This window comes from Melospiza georgiana, chromosome 8 (genome assembly GCF_028018845.1).
Source record: "Melospiza georgiana isolate bMelGeo1 chromosome 8, bMelGeo1.pri, whole genome shotgun sequence".
NCBI lineage: Eukaryota > Metazoa > Chordata > Aves > Passeriformes > Passerellidae > Melospiza > Melospiza georgiana.
Genome location: NC_080437.1, coordinates 979,533 through 998,308, shown reverse-complemented (window position 1 = coordinate 998,308; position 18,776 = coordinate 979,533). Strand labels below are relative to the sequence as shown.

General features: G+C 44.4%; 1 protein-coding gene across 1 annotated transcript; it reads left to right on the top strand.

The window, feature by feature from the left end:
* On the top strand, positions 1-16,791 carry TSPAN15 (tetraspanin 15). Its single transcript, XM_058029297.1, has 8 exons — positions 1-122; positions 4,430-4,615; positions 6,343-6,417; positions 8,398-8,493; positions 9,902-10,018; positions 12,300-12,347; positions 13,657-13,773; positions 16,075-16,791. The coding sequence occupies exons 1-8, from the start codon at positions 27-29 to the stop codon at positions 16,219-16,221; spliced, it is 882 nt and encodes a 293-aa protein (XP_057885280.1). The 5' UTR covers positions 1-26; the 3' UTR covers positions 16,222-16,791.
* The last annotated feature ends 1,985 nt before the right edge of the window (positions 16,792-18,776 follow it).

Genomic DNA, 18,776 nt, shown 5'->3' with positions numbered 1-18,776 from the left:
GGCGGGCCCGGCAGGTGCCGCGGAGGATGGCGGCGGGGGACCCGGAGCAGGCGCGGTACTGCGGGCGGCTCTCGTACCTGTGCCTCAAGCTGAGCCTCATCACCTACTCCACCACCTTCTGGGTGAGCAGGGGCCGCTCCGGCAGTGCGGGGGCGTTCCGCGGCTGTCACACCGGGAGTGTCACACCACGGCCGTGACACCCTGCCGAGGGACGGACAGACTGGTTCTGGCGGGTGGCTTGGGAGTTTGGCAGGTGGAGACGGTTCGGGAGCACAGGGAACGCGGCTCTGCCTGCGGGGCGGGTGGGCAATGGAGCCTTTGCCCGCACGGAGCCTTTGCCCGCACGGAGCCTTTGCCCACACGGAGCCTTTGCCCACAGCGCCTCTCCCCGCTGTGTGGGGATGTCCTGAGCTCGGCAGGGTGAGGCTGCCAGGCTGGACAGGCACAGGTGGGTGGCACCTGCTGTCCTCATCCAGGTGAAGCCAGAGAGTCCCAGGTGGTGGGACCAGGCTGTGGGCACCGAGTTCTGAGGTGTGGTAAATCCACAGCAGGCACCCCCCGGGCTGGAGGAGCCCTTGGGGCCCTTTGCAAGTGGGTCGGTCTTTCTCCCTCTTCCTTCCTTCCTTTCTTCCTTTTCTCTCTTTCTTTTCTCTCGTTTTCCTTCTTCCCTTCCCTTCCCTCCCTCCCTCTTTTCTCTTTTTCTCTCTCTCTTCCTCTTTCTTTGATTTTTACAGGTGCTTTTTTCAGGCTCTGGGATACTGGAAGATGCTGGCTCCAGGTGGTGCTGGTGTCAGAGGTGCTCAGGCGGGGGTTTTTCTATCTAGCTTTTTCACTTGAAGCGCTGCTCGAATTCTAGTTTGGTTGGTCTGTTTTTGTCTGACATGGTGTTTACCAGCTGGGAGCATGAGGATTTTTTTTTTTTTTTTTGCTTTGCTGCGTGGGAGAAGAGGCTTAGATCCACCAGGTTTGATAGAGAGTGTCAGATTCACCCTGGGATTTAATGAACAAAGACTGAAATGCAAAGAGTTCGGGTGCAATTCAGGCGGTTTGGGATCTCGGGTATCTTTTGGCTGTCTTAGCAGACAAACCAACCCTTGGGTTCAGATTCCTGACGCTCCCTGTGTTCCTCCACAGCTATTCTGCCGTTGTGGGTTTCGGGAAAAGGGAAATTCAAATATATTTATTTAATTCTGTGTTATTTTTCAGGCCCTTTTTTGCAGCATGTCCCTCGCAGAGGTCCGTGCTCGTTGTCTGCCCTGCGTTTTCAGTCGGCAGCAGGGCCCTGGCTGGTGGGATGTAAACATTCCTCTGGGGGCACAGAAAGGGCCCTTCTGAATCCATCCCCGGAGCACAAAGCCCCTTTCAGGCAGCCCGAGGATTTTATTTACTCTTTGTAGTCGCTGGCTCTGGGTTCTCAATGCTCTGCCCTGGTTTATAAACCAGAGCTTCCATTTGTTGGCCGGGGGTGATGGTTTGCCCTGGCAGCGGGGAGGATGGGGGCTGGCAGGGGGAGAAGGAGGGATGGGGAAGCACAGGGGGGTGTTTTGGGGTGGCTGGTGCTGGGCATCGTCCTGCTGGTGCTGGGCATTGTCCTGCTGGTGCCGTGTGAGGCGTGTGGGCATTTCCTTTTGTGGCGGCTCCGCCAAGCAGATCTCATCAGCTGGAAGTGTCACTTCTCAGCACTGCTGACTCTGTTGGTTTGGGGTTGGGTTTTTGATCGGTGTGAATGGAAGTAAAGCTGTGGGAGCGTTGGTTTTCCTGAGCGTTGGGTGGTTTGTGGCGCTGTGCTGCTGTTTGGGGTTTGACCCGCTGGATGCTGAGTTCATTCGGTTCCCTCCCTGCTGCTGCAGTTCCTCTGGTACCTCACGGGTGATGAAGTGCCCGATCTGAGTCCCCAGGATGGCTTTAAACCCCCAGGAATTAAACACCAGCCTTCTCCAAAGCAGAAAGGAAATTGAAGCATTGCTGGGATTGCCGGGGGGGATGTTTGCTACAGCCCTTGTGGTTTCCCCTGTCACCCTGGGCTTTTTAAAAACTGCTGTCACTGTAACTCTTCCAGACACCTCTGGAGAAGGTGAATGGGGCTGTGATGTAATTTGGGGGGAATGGGGCTGTGATGTAATTTGGGGTGAATGGGGCTGTTGTGTAATTTGGGGTGAATGGGGCTGCCATGTAAGTTTCTTGCCCAGCTGAAACAAAATCCGGCGTTTTAAACAGAAGCCGAGCTTTATTTAAGAGGAAGAACTGCAAACACAGGGTTAAAGCTTCTGCTAATAAATGAATTCTTCTCCTTTCTCTTGGGAAAGCAGCTCCTGTGTGTGCAGAAGCCCCAGAGATAAATCCCCTGGTGTTTGCTGGAGGATGCTCGCTCGGTGTGAGTCAGGGCAGTCGGTGTTTCCTGAGCTCACAGCTGGAATTGCCAGGCTGGAGCTGCTGTGAGGGATGCAGGATTTTGTAAACAGCCCCTGGTTCCTGAGGGAAATGTTGTGTCCCCAGCCCAGGCACAGGATGGGATGGATTTGCTAGGTTTGCACAGCTCCTTGCCGCCAAGGTTGAAAAGGTTGAAAATAATTTTATTAAATACCTAAGAAAATAGAAGATAATGAAAGCATAAATCTTGGAGGGTGTGGGAGCACAGATGGAAGTGAAAATGGATGAGGATATGTCTATATAAAGATGCTCTATGTATTTATGTATCTTAAGTTCTTAAAGTAGGAAGTATCTTGTATTTTACTCCCAGGGACCTTTTAGTCAAAATCCCCCTGAAATTTAATGCTTTGATGAGAAAACTGTGGTTAAGAAAAAGACATTTCAGTACAAAGTTCTGGTCTTGAAACAACACTTTTCTGAAATTCTGATAATCCCCATCAAGCTTTAATGCCTGTGGTTTCCATCCAGTGTTTATTTTTATTTTTTTTTCTTTTTGAACAAGGATTCTACCAGGCAAGAGTTATTGCTGGTAATGGCACTTCAGTGTTTGCAGGAGAATCTGGTTTTGGGGTTGCTCTCAATTTGCTCAAATTTTGAGTTGCTTTTTAAATAGCTTCAGTATATTTCTTTTTTATTGGTGAACCCTTCTGAGAATTTTCTCTCTTTCAATGACAAACTGGGGGCGTTCCCTGCATATTGTCCTTTGGTGTCATTATCCATTTCCATAGAAAATCAGGAACTTCCAGTAAGTTTCTATTTATTTTAAGCTATCCCATAATTAAAAAAAGTATTTCAGCTGTTTGGCTCACGAGCTGGTAACTCACACCGTGAGTCCCTCTGGCCCTTTGTGTGGGATGTACTGTGTCACATCCAAAATGAAGAAGTGAAATTAAAAATTCGGAGGTGTAATTAAGAAGCCTTGTTGTGCAGAGAGCAGACTCGTGTTTCCTGTGGCAATGTCAGGTCAGGAAAGAGGAGTGTTGTTTATCACATAGCCACAATGATTGATTTGTGTCTGGTCCCTTCCCTGATGATGTGTCTGGCTGCTGGAGCCGGCAGCGAAGATTTTCCACTGCAATTTTTGTAATTAGCTATTGTGGGCTATTTTTAATTTTAATAAATTCAGCATAATTCAAAGTGATTTGCAGCACGCTGCAGTTTTAATACCAAATGATTTAGACTTAACTAATTATTTTGACTGAAATATCTTTACCTTATTAAATGAAATATGTCCCTTCCTATTACTAAATGTTTTAGACTTATCTGATTATTTTGATTGAAATGTCTTTACCTTGTTAAATGAAATTTGTCCCTTCCTATTTCACTTGTCAGCTTTATCAGGTAATTGCTCAAGGAAGTGATATCATTTCAAACTTGGAACTTGGCTGTTTGTTTTTCAGGTTTTTTTTTTTTTTTTTTTTTTTTTTTTAGTTTTTAATCTGGTGCCTTTCTCCGGTTAGGAAATATCTGACTGTATTTACTGAGCCCAAATACAGCAGGAATTAATATGAAGGGACAGACAGGCTGTTTGCAGACCAGCCTGGAAACTGGTTCTGTTAGAAGCACATAAATATTTCTGTATATTTATACACACAGAGAGAAGGACAGACAAACACAGAAAGGAGAGTCATTAATGCCATGGCAGTTGCTCATATATGTAATATACGTGATGTCAAATGGGTAATAAATTACATTTCAGCCACTGATGTATATTTTGATTAGTTTAACTACCAGAATGTTAAAACATGATGAAATATATTTTTGAAGTGAACAACTTTCATTTTTTTTTTCCAACTCAGCTCTTTTTCTTCTTTAGTCTTTGAGAGTTTTTAATTTTTTTTTTTTTAATCCCAACTTCTGCTTTGGGTGTTTCATTGTTTATAATGAATCCTGAAGTGAGCAGTGGCAGGTTCCTGTGTACTCACAGCCTGTCATCTCTGTGTTTACTGGCGGAAAAAACAACATGTTATTGATGTTAAACAATCTGTTTCTCTTCCAGGTGATCGGAGCCCTCGTCCTCGCCGTTGGGATTTATGCAGAAATTGAAAGACAGAAGTACAAAACTCTAGAAAGTGCCTTTCTAGCCCCAGCAATTATTTTAATACTTCTGGGCATTGTAATGTTCCTGGTGTCCTTTGTGGGTGTACTGGCTTCCCTGAGAGACAATTTATGCCTCCTGCAAGCAGTAAGTGTTGGAATTTTTATTCCTAGTTTCTGAGGCTCGTTGCTTTTGCTTTCCACTGTCCTCTGAATTCACACCCAGAATTATGCCTGCACTGAAAAATATTTTAATGAGGTTTCTTTTTTAAAAGTTTTAATTGAATCTCAGTTCAGGTGTTATGGAAAACGAGCAGGAATGTGAGATATGATCAGTCACTTGTGCAAACTCAGCTGCTGACGTGCCTGTTGATGCTGGGTGTCAGGAAGCAGCTCAGGGGAAAAGCCCTGGCACAGTGGCCAGAGTCTGTCTGCCCTCCCTGGGCAGTGCAGTGCAGAGGGGAGATGCAGAAATGTGTGTTCAGAGTGAGACCTGCAGCTTTCAGAGGGTGAAATGAAAGGGACAGGGTTTTTCTCCCCAGTGCCTCTGGAAAGGTGGATTTTAGGGAAATTCCTGTGGTTGCAGACGGAAGCTGCACATGTGACTAATTAAAATGAAGGTGTGCAAACTTCATTTCCACCTGCACAGAGTCACACAGGGTTTGGGCTGAAGGAACCTTTTAAAGGCCACCTGGTCTGAGCCCCTTGCAGTGAGCAGGGTCACCTTCCACCAGACCAGGCTGCTCAAAACCCGATCCAGCCTGGCCTTGTCACATCAGTAACAAAATGCTAAATTCCTGGTTTGTTTTGGAGGGCAAGGCCAGAAATAACCATGGATTTTGAAGTTATACTGGAATTTTACTGAGAGCCCCTCCTCAGGCTTCTTCCCCACTGAGCATGGTGGTGTGTTGGATGCCAGGAACATTTTCTGTTCCCATCCTGGAGGCAAACCCAGCTGGGCACTGAACAAAGCAGTCCCTGATGCCAGCTTCCCAGGCAGATTCCAGATTTAGCAGGAGAAAAGACACCTGTCTGGTGAATTCCTGACCCTGAGCACACAGGAGCTAAAGCAGCTTTCAGGGGAGAGCACGAGGGATTATTTTCAGACAAGGGATCTGGAAACTTTGCTCCTGATGAAGCTCATTGTTACACAGCAGACCTAAATTCACCCAACACCTGTCTTTTATGCCTGAAGGGTTGGAAAAACATTTCAAATACTGGCATGCAGCAGCTCTCTCACAGTGCAATGTGTTTTTTAAATATTTTTCACATTTTGCACGTGCTTTGATGGGCAGTCATGGATGCACACGTGGTTGTGTGTGAGTGCACTTGTGAGCACGTGCACATACACAGGCAAATAAATGTGGGAAGCAACACATTAAAAGCTACTAAGCCTGGAATTTTGCTTTGATTTAGCACTGGCAGTGTAGAAGAAGGTGGTTTGGATTATCTTAAGGTGTGCCGCTGCTTTATCCACTAATTGAAAGCTAACAGGTGAGTACTGGTTTTGTAGGAAGCATAAAAACATGAAGTGTGGTTTGTTTTCAGCGGCCCATCAATGTGCTTCTCTGGGATGCTGGTGTGGAAAGGAATATCTTGGCAGGATAATTTCATCTAATGGTTTTGAGTCAGCTCAGAGCAGAAAAATATTGTGCTTGCCAATTGGGCAAAACCCAGAATAATTTAAGTGAGGAAAAAAGGCTTTCTCCTGACATTGACAGTTTCATAAGAACAAACCTATAATTTTATATTTTCCTTTAAAATGCCATGCTGAAAGCCAAGTCTATTGGCAATAGAATGCTAGACTCGAAAGAACTAATTGCAAGAGTAATTGGAGTTCTGGCTAATGACTCACTTGCACTTGTTTTCCTGCAGTTCATGTACATCCTTGGAATCTGCCTGCTGATCGAGCTGACAGGTGGAGTGGTGGCCCTGATCTTCAGGAACCAGGTGAGCTGCTTGCTTCAGGTGCTGGCAGGATTGAGCTCTGCTAAACAACAGCTGATGGCTTGGCTTGGAAAAACAGGTGCCTGCTAAGGAAGGCAGGAGCCTCCCCTGAACTGGAGAATGTAAACCCTACCTTCCTCAGAATTGTTATAAATTTTAAATTAAGGGGCTCTCAGGCAAAAATATGGGAGCAATAATAACAGTTCTTTAATAGGGAAGAAAATAAAAGGATAAAATAAACAATGCAGTACACTAGAACAACACTGCCAGAGCCAGAACCCAACCTGACACCCTGTGGGTCAGGGTGTTGGTGGCAGTGCCATTGGAAATGTGGCTCAGCCCTCCTGCAGTGTCAGGGGTGGTTCTGTTGGAGCAGGGGGATCTGTAGAGAAGGATGTATTCTTCCTCTGAAGATCCAGTGGAAGGAGAGGCAGCTGCTGTTCCTCTGGGGAATCCCGTGGAGAAACCGTGCTGGTGTTCCAGAATCTCCAGATTATATCTGGGTAGCAATGCTTGGCTCCTCCCCCTGGATTATATCTGGGTAGCAATGCTTGGCTCCTCCCTCTGGATTATATCTGGGTAGCAATGCTTGGCTCCTCCCCCTGGGCAGAGCATCTCCCAATGGGATGTTATAGTTCTTATCAGCCATGCAGTGACATTCAACGGCCTCTTATCAGCAGGTGTTCCCCTCCCAGGGAGGAGTGGTTGTGGAAGAGATAAGGAAATGCTTTTCAGGGCTCAGCCATGGGGTTTGCCACCATTCTGGAGAGGAATTCCAGGTTAAGGAGCTTGGAGGAAATCTGGTGGCTACAAATGTGCAGGATCAGTTTCCAGCTCTTGGTGGAGGACAAAATGCCTTCTTCTGTTTGGCCATCTGGGTCTGGCTGCTGATTTGGGACGTTTCCAGATGGATTTGGAGGCTGTTGTTTTTTAATGGCCCAAATGTTTTGCCTCAGTGAAAGGACAGCCCTTCCCTGCCCACATCCATAAGAAACATAACAAATTTATACAGGAGACTCCATTATTGACAAGCATGCTGTAGCTGTTTTCAACCCTTGATTTTTCTGCACAGAAAGCAGCAGACTATTTTATTTAGTTTGAAATGCTTTAAAACATAAATGTTTTCACTATGGCAAATACTAGATGCCTTTGCTTTCATTTATAGCAGGACAGCTACACTTAGAGACAGCTTTCTTCCCTTGTTTTTCAAGGTTAGTGGAGAAGTTTGGGTCAGTATGGGGGGAACAAGAAAGTATTTATGGAAGCTTACTGTGGTAGCCTCTATGTATTTCCTATTTGTTTTGCATGTCATGTGCATTTTCCCCATTTCTTTCTCTACTTCCTTTTCAAATCTGTAGAGTCTAAATGAAGTTTTTGACCAGCTAGGAGGGTCCTGTATTATTTCTCATCGCTGATGTGATAATCCTTTTTGTCCTGGTTACTTTGTGGGTGTTGCAGTTTGTAATACTGAGAAGATGAGTGGGTGTATTTCAGGTTTTCTGAGCTGCAAGGCTTTAACTTTGTCATTTCAGCAGCTGGATTGAAAGGAGAGTTGTTACATTCTGGTAGTGGTTGGTCCCTGGTTTTGCTGTGCTGAGACTGTGCTGGATCTTAAAAACTAAATACCCTTTTTATTTTCTCTCATCTTCTGAGCTTTAAAAACACTTTGTTGATTTAACTTTAGTATGCCATGCTGAGGAGACACCATTTTACATCTGCCGCCTCACTGCCGTATTTCTCAAAACAACCACTGTAAAACATACAAACACACCTTTTTTTCCACTCCATCTGGAGCAAAGCTCTCTATCTGGCAATTATGGACTCTTTGGAAAATCAAATTAATGGAAAATTCACTGAAAATAAAATTCCTGGAAGGTGGTGACATTGGTTACACTTGTCACTTTAAGCTGCTCTTCTAACTCTGTTCCAGCCCATGTGCCCATTGTGCAACCCATGGATCTTGTTTTTCCTTTTGCTTTCTAGACAATCAAATTTTTGAATGATAACATTAGAAGAGGAATTGAGAATTACTATGATGACTTAGACTTCAAGAACATCATGGATTCTGTTCAAAAGCAGGTTTGTTGTTTTGTTTTTTTCCCCTTGGACTAACTGAGCTTTGAGTTTTTCCAGTGGCGTGCCAATCAGGTTATTACTGATGAGGGGGATGAGATTTTGTCTGTCATCTCTCATGGTGTTGCTGCTGAGGTCGGGGCTCATGCAGCATTCCAGCTGGATTTAAAACCATTTAAATGGTTTCAAAACTTAAAACCCTCTCACATCACTGCAAAAAGAGAGGCCCAAAATGCAGCTTTTGCCTTGGCAGGTGCAATTCTAATGCTCAGGGTCAGATCCTACAAACCTGTGGGTTTATAGAGGCCCCACAGCTGGATTGAGACAAATTCAGGCTAAATTCCAGCCATGCCTGGCACTCAGTGCTTCTGCTGGCTGGTGCAGGAGGTTGAGAAGCATCTTGGTGGCAGGAGGCACTGGAAAAAGAGAAATAAAGAGAAATGAGGTGGCATTTAGGCTGCCACAGTTGTGTGGCTGCTGGAGGGCATGCACAGAGCTGTGGGAGACACCACTGGAAGAGCATTTACCTGCCATTAAAATCCAGAAACTGTGCTGAGCCCAGCTGGGCATTACTTAATGGCACGTGGTGTTGACTCACAGCCTTTTTTAATGTTATTTTTTAATAAGGCTGATCTGTTGAAATGTTTATTGGGTTATTGAGGAGCTCTGCCATGCAGCTCAGAGGCTGCAGAAGAAGCAACAAGTGTTCAGCAAGGTGATGTCAGGGCCCATGTGAGATGTCTGTGACCATGCCAAGTAATGGTAATTTAAAAAATTGACTTAGGAAGTGCTCCACATGTTCTAGGACATCGTTATGGAGATGGCAGCCTGCTTTGGAAAACAAAGTTAGCATGGAAAGTCTGTCAGAAGCAGAGCATCCTGAGGAAATTTTGTCATTAGGCTTCATCATGCTTTAAATTTTCCATGCACTGCCCAAAATGATGGCTGCGTTCATGTTAGTGATTAAATGAGCTCCTCCTTTCCCCTTGGTTTAAATTATAAAGGGAATATTTATATTAAGTCAGTGTAAACTTAGAGTACTTGTTTGCCAGCTTTCAGTTCTTCTAAATTACACCCACAACGTTTTGGTGAGGTGAATCTATGCCTTGGAGCAATGTTTTTGTCTGTTAGATCCAGTTGGAAATGTGGTTGGAACCCTTAAAACAACTGCAGAGGTAGATTGCAGGTCAATGTAAAAGCACTGCTGAATGATGGCCAGAGCTGGAAATAGAATTTTTTGCGAGCTCAGGGATTTTAAAATTGTTTTATTCTCACTTTGTTTTCAAAGAGTTTAAGGTAGAAATTTTGTTTTCCTTTTCCTTTCGGAATCGTAGAACCGATAGGGTTGGAGAAGACCTTAAAGATCATTGAGTTTTGTGTCTTTTTTAAATTTTATTTTTGTTTTTCTCTCCAGTTCAAGTGCTGTGGTGGGGAGGATTACAGAGATTGGTCCCAGAACGTGTACCACAACTGCGAGGCTCCAGGACCACTGGCTTGTGGGGTGCCCTACACTTGCTGCATCAGGAACAAGGTGAGTCCCGGCGCTTTGTTCACCCAAAAAGGAGCTGATTTCAGGAAACCTGGGGCAAGAAGTGAAGGGAAATGGGTCCTTTCCTCCCCTGATGGATCTGTGGGGCTTGGCAACTTGAAAGGGAGGAAATAATGGATTGGATGTGGTGGCTGTGGTCCGTTTCACTGACCCACCTCCCAGAGGATCCCAACAGGGATGTTGGGAGCTCCACTAATCTCGTGGCTCACCTGAACCAGAGCTGTTTAAAATTCACTTTTGTTGGTGTTTTCCCCAGGGTTTGCTGCTCCAGCTTTGCCAGGCAGCCTGGGCCCTGGTGGCTTCCATGGCTGGGGGGTCAGAGTGGATCAAAAACCACTCAAAGTGACCTTGTCATCTCCAGAATAACCCAAAAATGTGACCTCAGGGTGAGGGCATGCTTGTGGGCACAGTTTTGTCCCAGGCTATCCTTGAAAACCACCTGCCTGTAAAACCCTGGAGGGACTGCAGTCTGCACCTAACTGGTGCTGGCAGCACCAAGGAGCAGGGGTTGGTTTTCATGCAAATGTGTTTTAATTGATTCTGTAATTCACTGTTCTTCTTCTGAGGGATGCATGTAATGCTGAATTTGATAAAGAACAATTCCTCAACTACCCAGTACGGGCAGCCCCTGCCTCTCTGGGGTTTGATCATGAGATAAAGAGATTTGGTGTGTGTAAGAGATGGGTTTGTGATGGATATTCTGCTGCTGCTGCCTCATTTGGGCTGCCCTTTCAACCTCTGCCTTGAGCATGGCTGTTTAATTTAAAAAAAGGGAAAAAGAGATGCAGTGGTTGTGTCAGTAATCCTGCTGGGTGTTGCTGAGAAATGTCTGTCACGGGAAGGTGTTTATTGTGTGTGCACACTCATTTTTGGTGTGTGGGAATGGGTCTGTTTAAATCTGTGATGAGCTTTGATTTAGTTTCATAAACCAAACCTGAACACCATGCTTTGAGTCTGAGCTGCTTTAGAATAAGAACCTGCAGCTGGATGGAGCAGAACAACTCAGGATTTTTCCTTCAGGAAAAGGGAAAGCACTGAAATAAAAACTTCTCCAGGGAAAAACAGGGAGTATATTCAGTGCCAGCTGGGGCAGGGAGGATTAGCTGCGTGCATCCCATGAAGTGTGAAGCTCAGGGAAGCTGAAGGAAGGCAGGAGAAGCCCCGGGTGGAAGTGTGGTCCCTACATGGTGAGGGCTGGTGGCCCTGAGCAGGAGATGCTGGTGCTGAGCCCTGTGTGGAGCCAGCGCCAGGGCTGTGCATGGCTGCCCAGGGAAAAACAACCAGAACGTGCATCAGTCTTGCTGTGTTTGACAAATCCTTCCAAACACAGGCTGGTTTCTGTCCTGGGAAGCTGCAGATATGGTTTGTGATTACTCGTGGGCTTTGTAGTCATGGAAAACTCCAGCTCATGTGGATGCCTGGGTGCTGATCCTCTGTGAAAGCCTCCTGCTAACAGCAGCCAGTGCTGGGCTCTAAAGGAGCTATCTTCATGCCAAATTGTTTATTAAACACTTACACTAGTGGAGCAGATAGAAATTACTCCCAAATGCTTACAATCCTCTGCTTCCAATGCACTTATCTCCCCGTGTGCATTTGCTTATGCCACGACATCCTGGATGATTTTCGTTTTCATGATTTCCAGGTTGGCTTTTCCAGGCTTTCAAGGTAGAGCCTTGGAAACCACAGAAGGCATTACATGGCTGCAGAAAATGTGTTAGTAGTCTGTGGTGAATGCCAGCACTCAGTCTCATTTTAACTCATTTTAAACATACGAGTTTTATATTCATGTATATAATGGTATTGTATGGATATTGTAATGAATTTAGTGTTGTAAACAGCACTCATAGTATTGGAAGTTATTTGGAACTGAAAATATTTCTGAGCTTAAATGTGTCATCAATTTGGCACGAAGGCTGTGTTAGCCCCTGGTTTTAGTAATAAGGTGTGTTAAGTTCTGGAGGCTCTAAAAGGAAATCCAGCTGTTCATTCTGTGGGAGCAGCTGTGTCACACAGCTCTGTCACAGCCTGGTTTGGATGCTGGTGCCACCCTGCTTTTGTTGGATAGCAATGGCTCAAATTGTCAGTGACACGCTGACAATACTCATTGCTCTAAAATCCTGTGGAGCTCTGACTAAATCTGACTGTTGGGCTGGGAAATAACCCTGTCATTGCTTTTCTGTGAGCTGGGTGAACACAGGGTAAAAATAATATTTCTGTGATTTTAGTTTCCTGCTGCAGTTCATATTTGTTGTTTTCTTTTCAGACAGACATTATCAACACTATGTGTGGATACAAAACCATTGACCAAGAGGTAACGTAGCCAGTGCCCACCCTGGCATGGCAGAGGGTGCTGCTTCTTGTTTTGTCTGTTATAAAAGTGTTTTCTGTGTGCTTTCATCTGCCAGGCAGTTAAATTGGCAATTTAAATGGTTCTTTTTTCCTGGAGTAATTTCCATATGTGAGAAAAACCTCATCTTGTTTGATTTTTGTCTCTTCCCTTCTTTTCATTTTCCTTGATTCCTTGTTTGTTGACAACTTCCCCAAGCTAATTGCACAATTAATGCACAAAAAGCTGCTCTCAAAATCTGAAGCAGTGACTTGAGCTGGGGAAAGCTTTTAGTACTTAAAAACCAAAGTTTCTCACTGAGTAAAATCGGCATTGATAAAAGGCGTTTTTAGGTATTTTATACCCCAGGAGTGGGTGTTTTATTTTAAGCCTGCGCTGGCACACCTGGAGGAGCACTGGGATTTCCCTGGCTGCCTCCTCCTTCACCCTCCCCTTTGGGAACAGCCCCAGAGGCTCCCGAGGAGGGGCTGCCAGCTCAAGGCAGTAATTGCAGAGTGATTAGCAGGGGAAATCGGTAATTGGATCTGCCCTGAGCTCTGCGCTGCTGGGAGGAGGCAGGGCAGGGGCTGCTCTGGAAACCTCCTCTCCCCAGCTCGTTTGAGGCACTTGGAGCACAATGCCAGCCCGGGCTGTTGGTTTTTGGGGTTACTGGGTATCTTTAAATGCAGCTTGTCTTCATTCAGGTTCGTTGATTTGTGGCTTAATCACCTGAACGCTGCAGCCAGGCTCCAAGGCGAGCACTCCAGCTTCTGCTTAACCTCACCCCATGCACTGCTCGGGGCCCTCTGCAGCCTCAAGTGCTTTTGTGTTATGGGCTGGGGTCAGGGAGCAGCGCAGCTTGCAGCACTGAATCCCAAATCCTCTTGTTCCTGTCCTTTTTAGGGTCTTTTTTTGCAAACAATTTATGTTTTTCCACTGATGCGTTTTCAACTTGGGAGCAGAGATGAAAGCTGAAGAGAGACCTCTCTGCTTGCCAAGTGGTCTTAAAGGAGGATTGGGTGCATTTCTTGTTGAAAAATAGCTGCAACAAGCAGGTTTAAGACAATGAAGTTAATTATTTGGGCGTAGAATAACTTTTAAGAAATGGAGTGATTTGTTGAGGAGTGGAGCAGCTTAACAACAGATGGACGAGCTACTGATGAGGTTTTGGTTAAACTCAGTGGGTTTAAAGGGGTGGGAGGGCAGACCACATGTGGCTCCCAGAGTTTTGAGGTGCCACCAGCGTGTCCCAGCAGTGCAGCTCCTGCTGAGCCCTGCCCCCGGTGTTTTGCAGCGCTTGAGCGTTCAGCACGTCATCCACGTCCGCGGCTGCACCAACGCCGTGCTCATCTGGTTCCTGGACAACTACAGCATCATGGCTGGGGTGCTGCTGGGCATCCTGCTGCCCCAGGTGAGGGGGAGCGTCTGGCTTGTGGGGATGTGGAATCCCGTTTCACCATAAGCATGGTTTTCTTTTTGAATTTAATGTAACTGATAAGCTGGGGTGGCTTTCTGGTCATTTCGTAGCATCACTGTTGGAGGGTTTGGTGAGGCAATTCTCTTTAATGTAACTGATAAGCTGGGGTGGCATTCTGACATTTGAATCATTTGTCAGTATGTGAGATCCCATTTGACCATATTCATAGTTTTCTTTTTGAATTTAATGTAACTGATAAGCTGGGGTGGCTTTCTGGCATTTGAATCATTTGTCAGTATGTGAGATCCCATTTGACCATATTCATAATTTTCTTTTTGAATTTAACTGATAAGCTGGAGTGGCATTCTGGTCATTTCGTAGCTTCACTGTTGGAGAGTTTGGTGAGGCAATTCTCTTTAATGTAACTGATAAGCTGGGGTGGCATTCTGGCATTTGAATCAAATCAAATCAAAATCTCATTTGTCAGTATGTGAAATCCCATTTTACCATAACCATGGTTTTCTTTTTGAATTTAATGTAACTGATAAGCTGGAGTGGCATTCTGGCATTTGAATCAAACATCTCATTTGTCAGTATGTGAAATCCCATTTTACCATAATCATAAATTTATTTTCAAATTCAGTGTAACTGATAAGCTGAGGTGGTATTCTGGCTTTTGAATCGTTTGTCAGTATGTGAGATCCCATTTGACCATAATCATGGTTTTCTTTTTGAATTTAATGTAACTGATAAGCTGAGGTGGCATTCTGGCATTTGAATCAAAAATCTCATTTGTCAGTATGTGAAATCCTGTTGAATTTTGAATTTAATGTAAGTGATAAAAAAAAAATTATACTCAAAAACCTAATAAATCCATAATTAGTTAATTAGTCCATCTTTAAAATACTACAAACAAAGCTACAATTTTAAACAATAATAAAATATTTAAAATCCCTGTCACATAATCCCATTGTTTTGTGGAGCTAAATAAAACTCCACAACTTTGTGAAAGTTGTAAAGCTGGTATGTTTATTACAGCACTGGACGCACGTGGAGATTCCTCTCCCTAAAAGACATGTGCACCTCTAGGGAATCTGGATTTTTTTAAATCTCTCTCTCAAATCCATATGCTGCAGTTTCACAATAGGTTTTTACATATTCATTTTTATGAATTTTGCATGATATTTGCTGCTCATTCTTTTTTATCAGAAAGAATTCTTAGGTCAGGTTCACCTGTTCTCACAGCAGCCTCTCTGTCTCTCTGTCTTCCTCTCTTTATCTCTATTTTTGGGTGAAGTAGTTTTTCTGAGCTTAGGCTTTTTGTGAGAACAGGCAGTCAGACTAAACAGCTGTGTTTCCAAACTGTAGACATAACTCAAAGATGTGCATTTCACTTAAATCAAAATGGATTTCTACTCTGGAAAATTTCTGCTGTCTCTCACCATCATCAACCAAAAAATAATAAAAAGAACTAACCCTCACAACCTCTAAACACAAATCCTAAAATGCATTACATGAAAATACCTGTATACAAACAATTTCTATATACAACAAACCCAATAAAAAAACATAAAACAAAAAATTTAACCCTTAAAAAAAATAACAATAAAAATAAAATAACTTCTTAAATAATGTAAAGACTATAAATCCAAACTTAATACCATCTATGTGGTGGTGTTCACAGGAGTCCCAGGAAGAGGGAAGAGATGAGGATCTGGCTCCATGTTTCAGAAGGCTGATTTATTATATTATGATATATATTATATTAAAACTATACTAAAAGAATAGAAGAAAGGATTCCATCAGAAGGCTTGCAAGGAAAGGAATGGAATGATAACAAATTTTGTGACTCTGTGAGTCCGAGCCAGCTGGGCTGTGATTGGCCATTAATCAGAAACAACCAACATAGACCAATCCCAGATGCACCTGTTGCATTCCACAGCAGCAGATAACCATTGTTTTTCTTTTCCTCTGAGGCTTCTCAGGAGGAAAAATCCTAAGGAAAGGACTTTCCATAAAACATGTCTGTGACATCTCACCATCATCAACCGCAAAATAATTAAAAAAGCTAACCCTCACAACTCTAAACACAAATCCTAAGAAGTATTACATGAAAATACCTATATACAAATGATCTCTATATACAACAAACCCAATATAAGACCACAACACAAAAAATTAAATGCGTAAAAAAACAACAGCGAAAATTGTCTTCTCAAATGACGTAAAGCTATAAATCCAAAGCTGACGCCGTGTGTGATGTGACAATGCCCTTTTTTTTTGTTTCCCTGGCAGTTCCTGGGCGTGCTGCTGACGCTGCTGTACGTGACCAGGGTGGAGGACATCATCTCGGAGCACAAGCTGGGCCAGAGCCTCTTTGGGGCTGCTCCTCCTGCCCCCGAGCGGGCCGGGGCTGGCTGCTGCATGTGCTACCCGGGCTGATGGGCACCCAGCTGGGCACGCCAGGGTGCAGGGGACAGCCAGCACACAGAGAGGGGCATCCATTCCTCTGAGTGACTGCTGGGAGCTGACACAGCCAGGGAGCTGGGGAAGAGCCGGGCTTCCATCTGCAGGAGCTCTCTTTGCATCCCTGGATGTCAGGTTTGAGTGTTTGTGCTCCTCCAGCTTTGTTCCTTACTCCTTCCAGAGAGATTTCTTGCTGATCCACACGGGGAAGGTGAAAGCTGTGTTTAATAGTGGGGTTTTATGCTAATCATGATGAATTTACTGACAGTAATGGATGTGATGCTGATCGCTTTCATTGCTCAGTGCCTTTCGAAATGCCAGTGTCAAATCAGTCAGGTAATGCTTGATCTATTTTTTAATGCAGTTTATTACTGTGTGGCTTTTGTACAAACTTACAAGATGTTTGAGTCTTGGACGTACTGTATTTTTCCCCTTTAGTAAATTAACTAGGTGATTTATGACTTTATATTTTTTTGGAGTTCTTGTATGTCGAGATGTTCCTAAGATTTACTGTTGAAATAAAACCAATGAGTCGTTTTTTCTTAAAAAAAAACAAAAACGTGTGGATTTTGTTTATAAAATGAAGTCTCTTTGCTGCTTTTTGTTATTGTTTTTATTTTGTTTTATTTTATTTTCTTGTCCTGGGCATTTTTTTCCTGCTTTCTTCAAAACCCAGCATTTGCTGCTTAACTCCCTGCCTTCACCAAGAATTTCTGAGCAAACTTCGTGCATTTCCAGGAGCAAAAAGAAGGATTCACCCAGTTCCTGTGTGGTTTTTAGGGACAAATCCCAGTGCAGCAGGGGCAGTGCCAGGTCCACAGCACACTCTAGTGGCTGCTACTTACATATTTAATTGCTTCTTTTCACCCAAAATTTCCTGGTCTCTGCCTCGAATCATGTGTTCTGGTAAGTTAAAAAGCAAGGTGTGTTTTAAGGGCGGGTTGGTGTACGAGGAGAGGGAGGAGGAGCAGCTTAGGAGGGTGGGAAAGTTGAAGCTGGAGCTGGTTTGTAGCAGGGACTGGGCTGGGAAGGTGGGAATGACATAGAAGAGAAACTGATGACAAAATTAAGGGGGTTTTTATTTTTAATAAATTTATTTAATTCATTATTTAAATAATTTATTATTTATCAAAATTAAAAAATAATAATTGTTATTATTATTATTATCTAATGATAATAATATATTATTAAATTTTTATTTATTTCAAAATAAATAATGAATTATTATCATTAAATTTATTATTAAATGATAATAATTCATTATTTATTTTAATAAATGTAAATGTAGGGGTGCTGTAAAATATGAGATAGGCCAGAAACCAGGAGGTGGCACAAGTGTGGTTAAACCTCAGGTGGTTTAAATGAAATGGGGAGAGTGTTTTGGGATACAGGAGAGCATTTATCCCTTACAAAGATTTGTGGGCTGTACTGAATTTTCAGCCATCCTTCACGGTGTTTGGGTGGGAGTGATGTCAACCTGACAATCACAAAGTGTGATTTTGCTTGATAAACGATTGATTCGGAAACTCCTGACCCTTCGCATTCCCTAGGACCTGAGGGAATTAACTCTTGGCTCCCAGGCCATGGGGACTGCAGGGAGGGATGGTGCCTCTGGGAGGTGAGAGATGCAGCAATTCCCTGTGCTCAGCTGCCTTCCCAGAGAGGTGATGAGAAAATTGTCTTCAGGTGGGTGAAGAATGCTGCTCTAATTTAATCCCTGTGCTCCTGGCAGGGGTCTCACAGATGCATCCTTAACCTGATTTAAGGAAGTGCTCCTTGGCTGCTCCCTGAAAGGCTGAGGCAGCTCCACAAAGTCCCAGAGCCGTGGATTATTCTGTGTGTGTGCTCTGACAGCTGTGAGCTGCCCGTGGTTCGTGCCCCATGTGTTCCTGCTTTCCATCAGGGCTCAGAAAAAGAGATTTACCTCTCTGTTTTGCGAGGCACAGCACCTCTGGGTGAGCTGGGTGCCCGTGCGCAGGATGTAAAAATAATAAATAAATAAAACCCAATAGAAATCTTTAATTAACAGAGATGCAGAGCAGTCTCCCTCTGGTGGCACGGGTACCGCAGGGCATCGTTAAATCCCTGCTGGCTGGGAATGAGATGCCTGCATCCACACACGTGCAGGGTTTCTCCAGAGGCCCTTTGCCCTGCTCTGCTTCCAGAAGCTCCCGTGGGCAGGCACAGCTCCCAGGGAAATCCCTGCAGTGATCATCACCTGCTCCTGTGACACTCAGGGCACAGCTGAGTCCCTCGGAGCTGGGATGAGCTGATTGCCACCCGATGGGGAAAAATACCAGTGTTTAAGATGGAAAAACCATTCAGCCAGAAGCTGGTTTGTAGATTTGTGCTCCTAAAGCTCTTTGACTAGGGATTCCTGGCGTTCAGAGCAAAGGCAGCTGTTAAATGCCCTCAGGAAAGTGGGAGTCCGGGCATTTCTTCTTCCTGGTACCTTTTCTTTCCCTGTGGAATGTTTGTCCTGATGAAGAGCTGAAAGCTGCCCTGCTGGGAGAGGAGAGGTGGGCAAGTGC

What these genes read in the sequence shown, in the direction of transcription:
- TSPAN15 (XM_058029297.1), top strand. Translation starts at nt 27, where the DNA reads ATGGCGGCGGGGGACCCGGAGCAGGCGCGGTACTGCGGGCGGCTCTCG. An exon ending in CCCTGATCTTCAGGAACCAG is followed by an intron (nt 6,418 to 8,397) that starts GTGAGCTGCTTG and finishes TTTGCTTTCTAG; the next exon opens with ACAATCAAATTTTTGAATGA. An exon ending in TGGATTCTGTTCAAAAGCAG is followed by an intron (nt 8,494 to 9,901) that starts GTTTGTTGTTTT and finishes TTTTCTCTCCAG; the next exon opens with TTCAAGTGCTGTGGTGGGGA.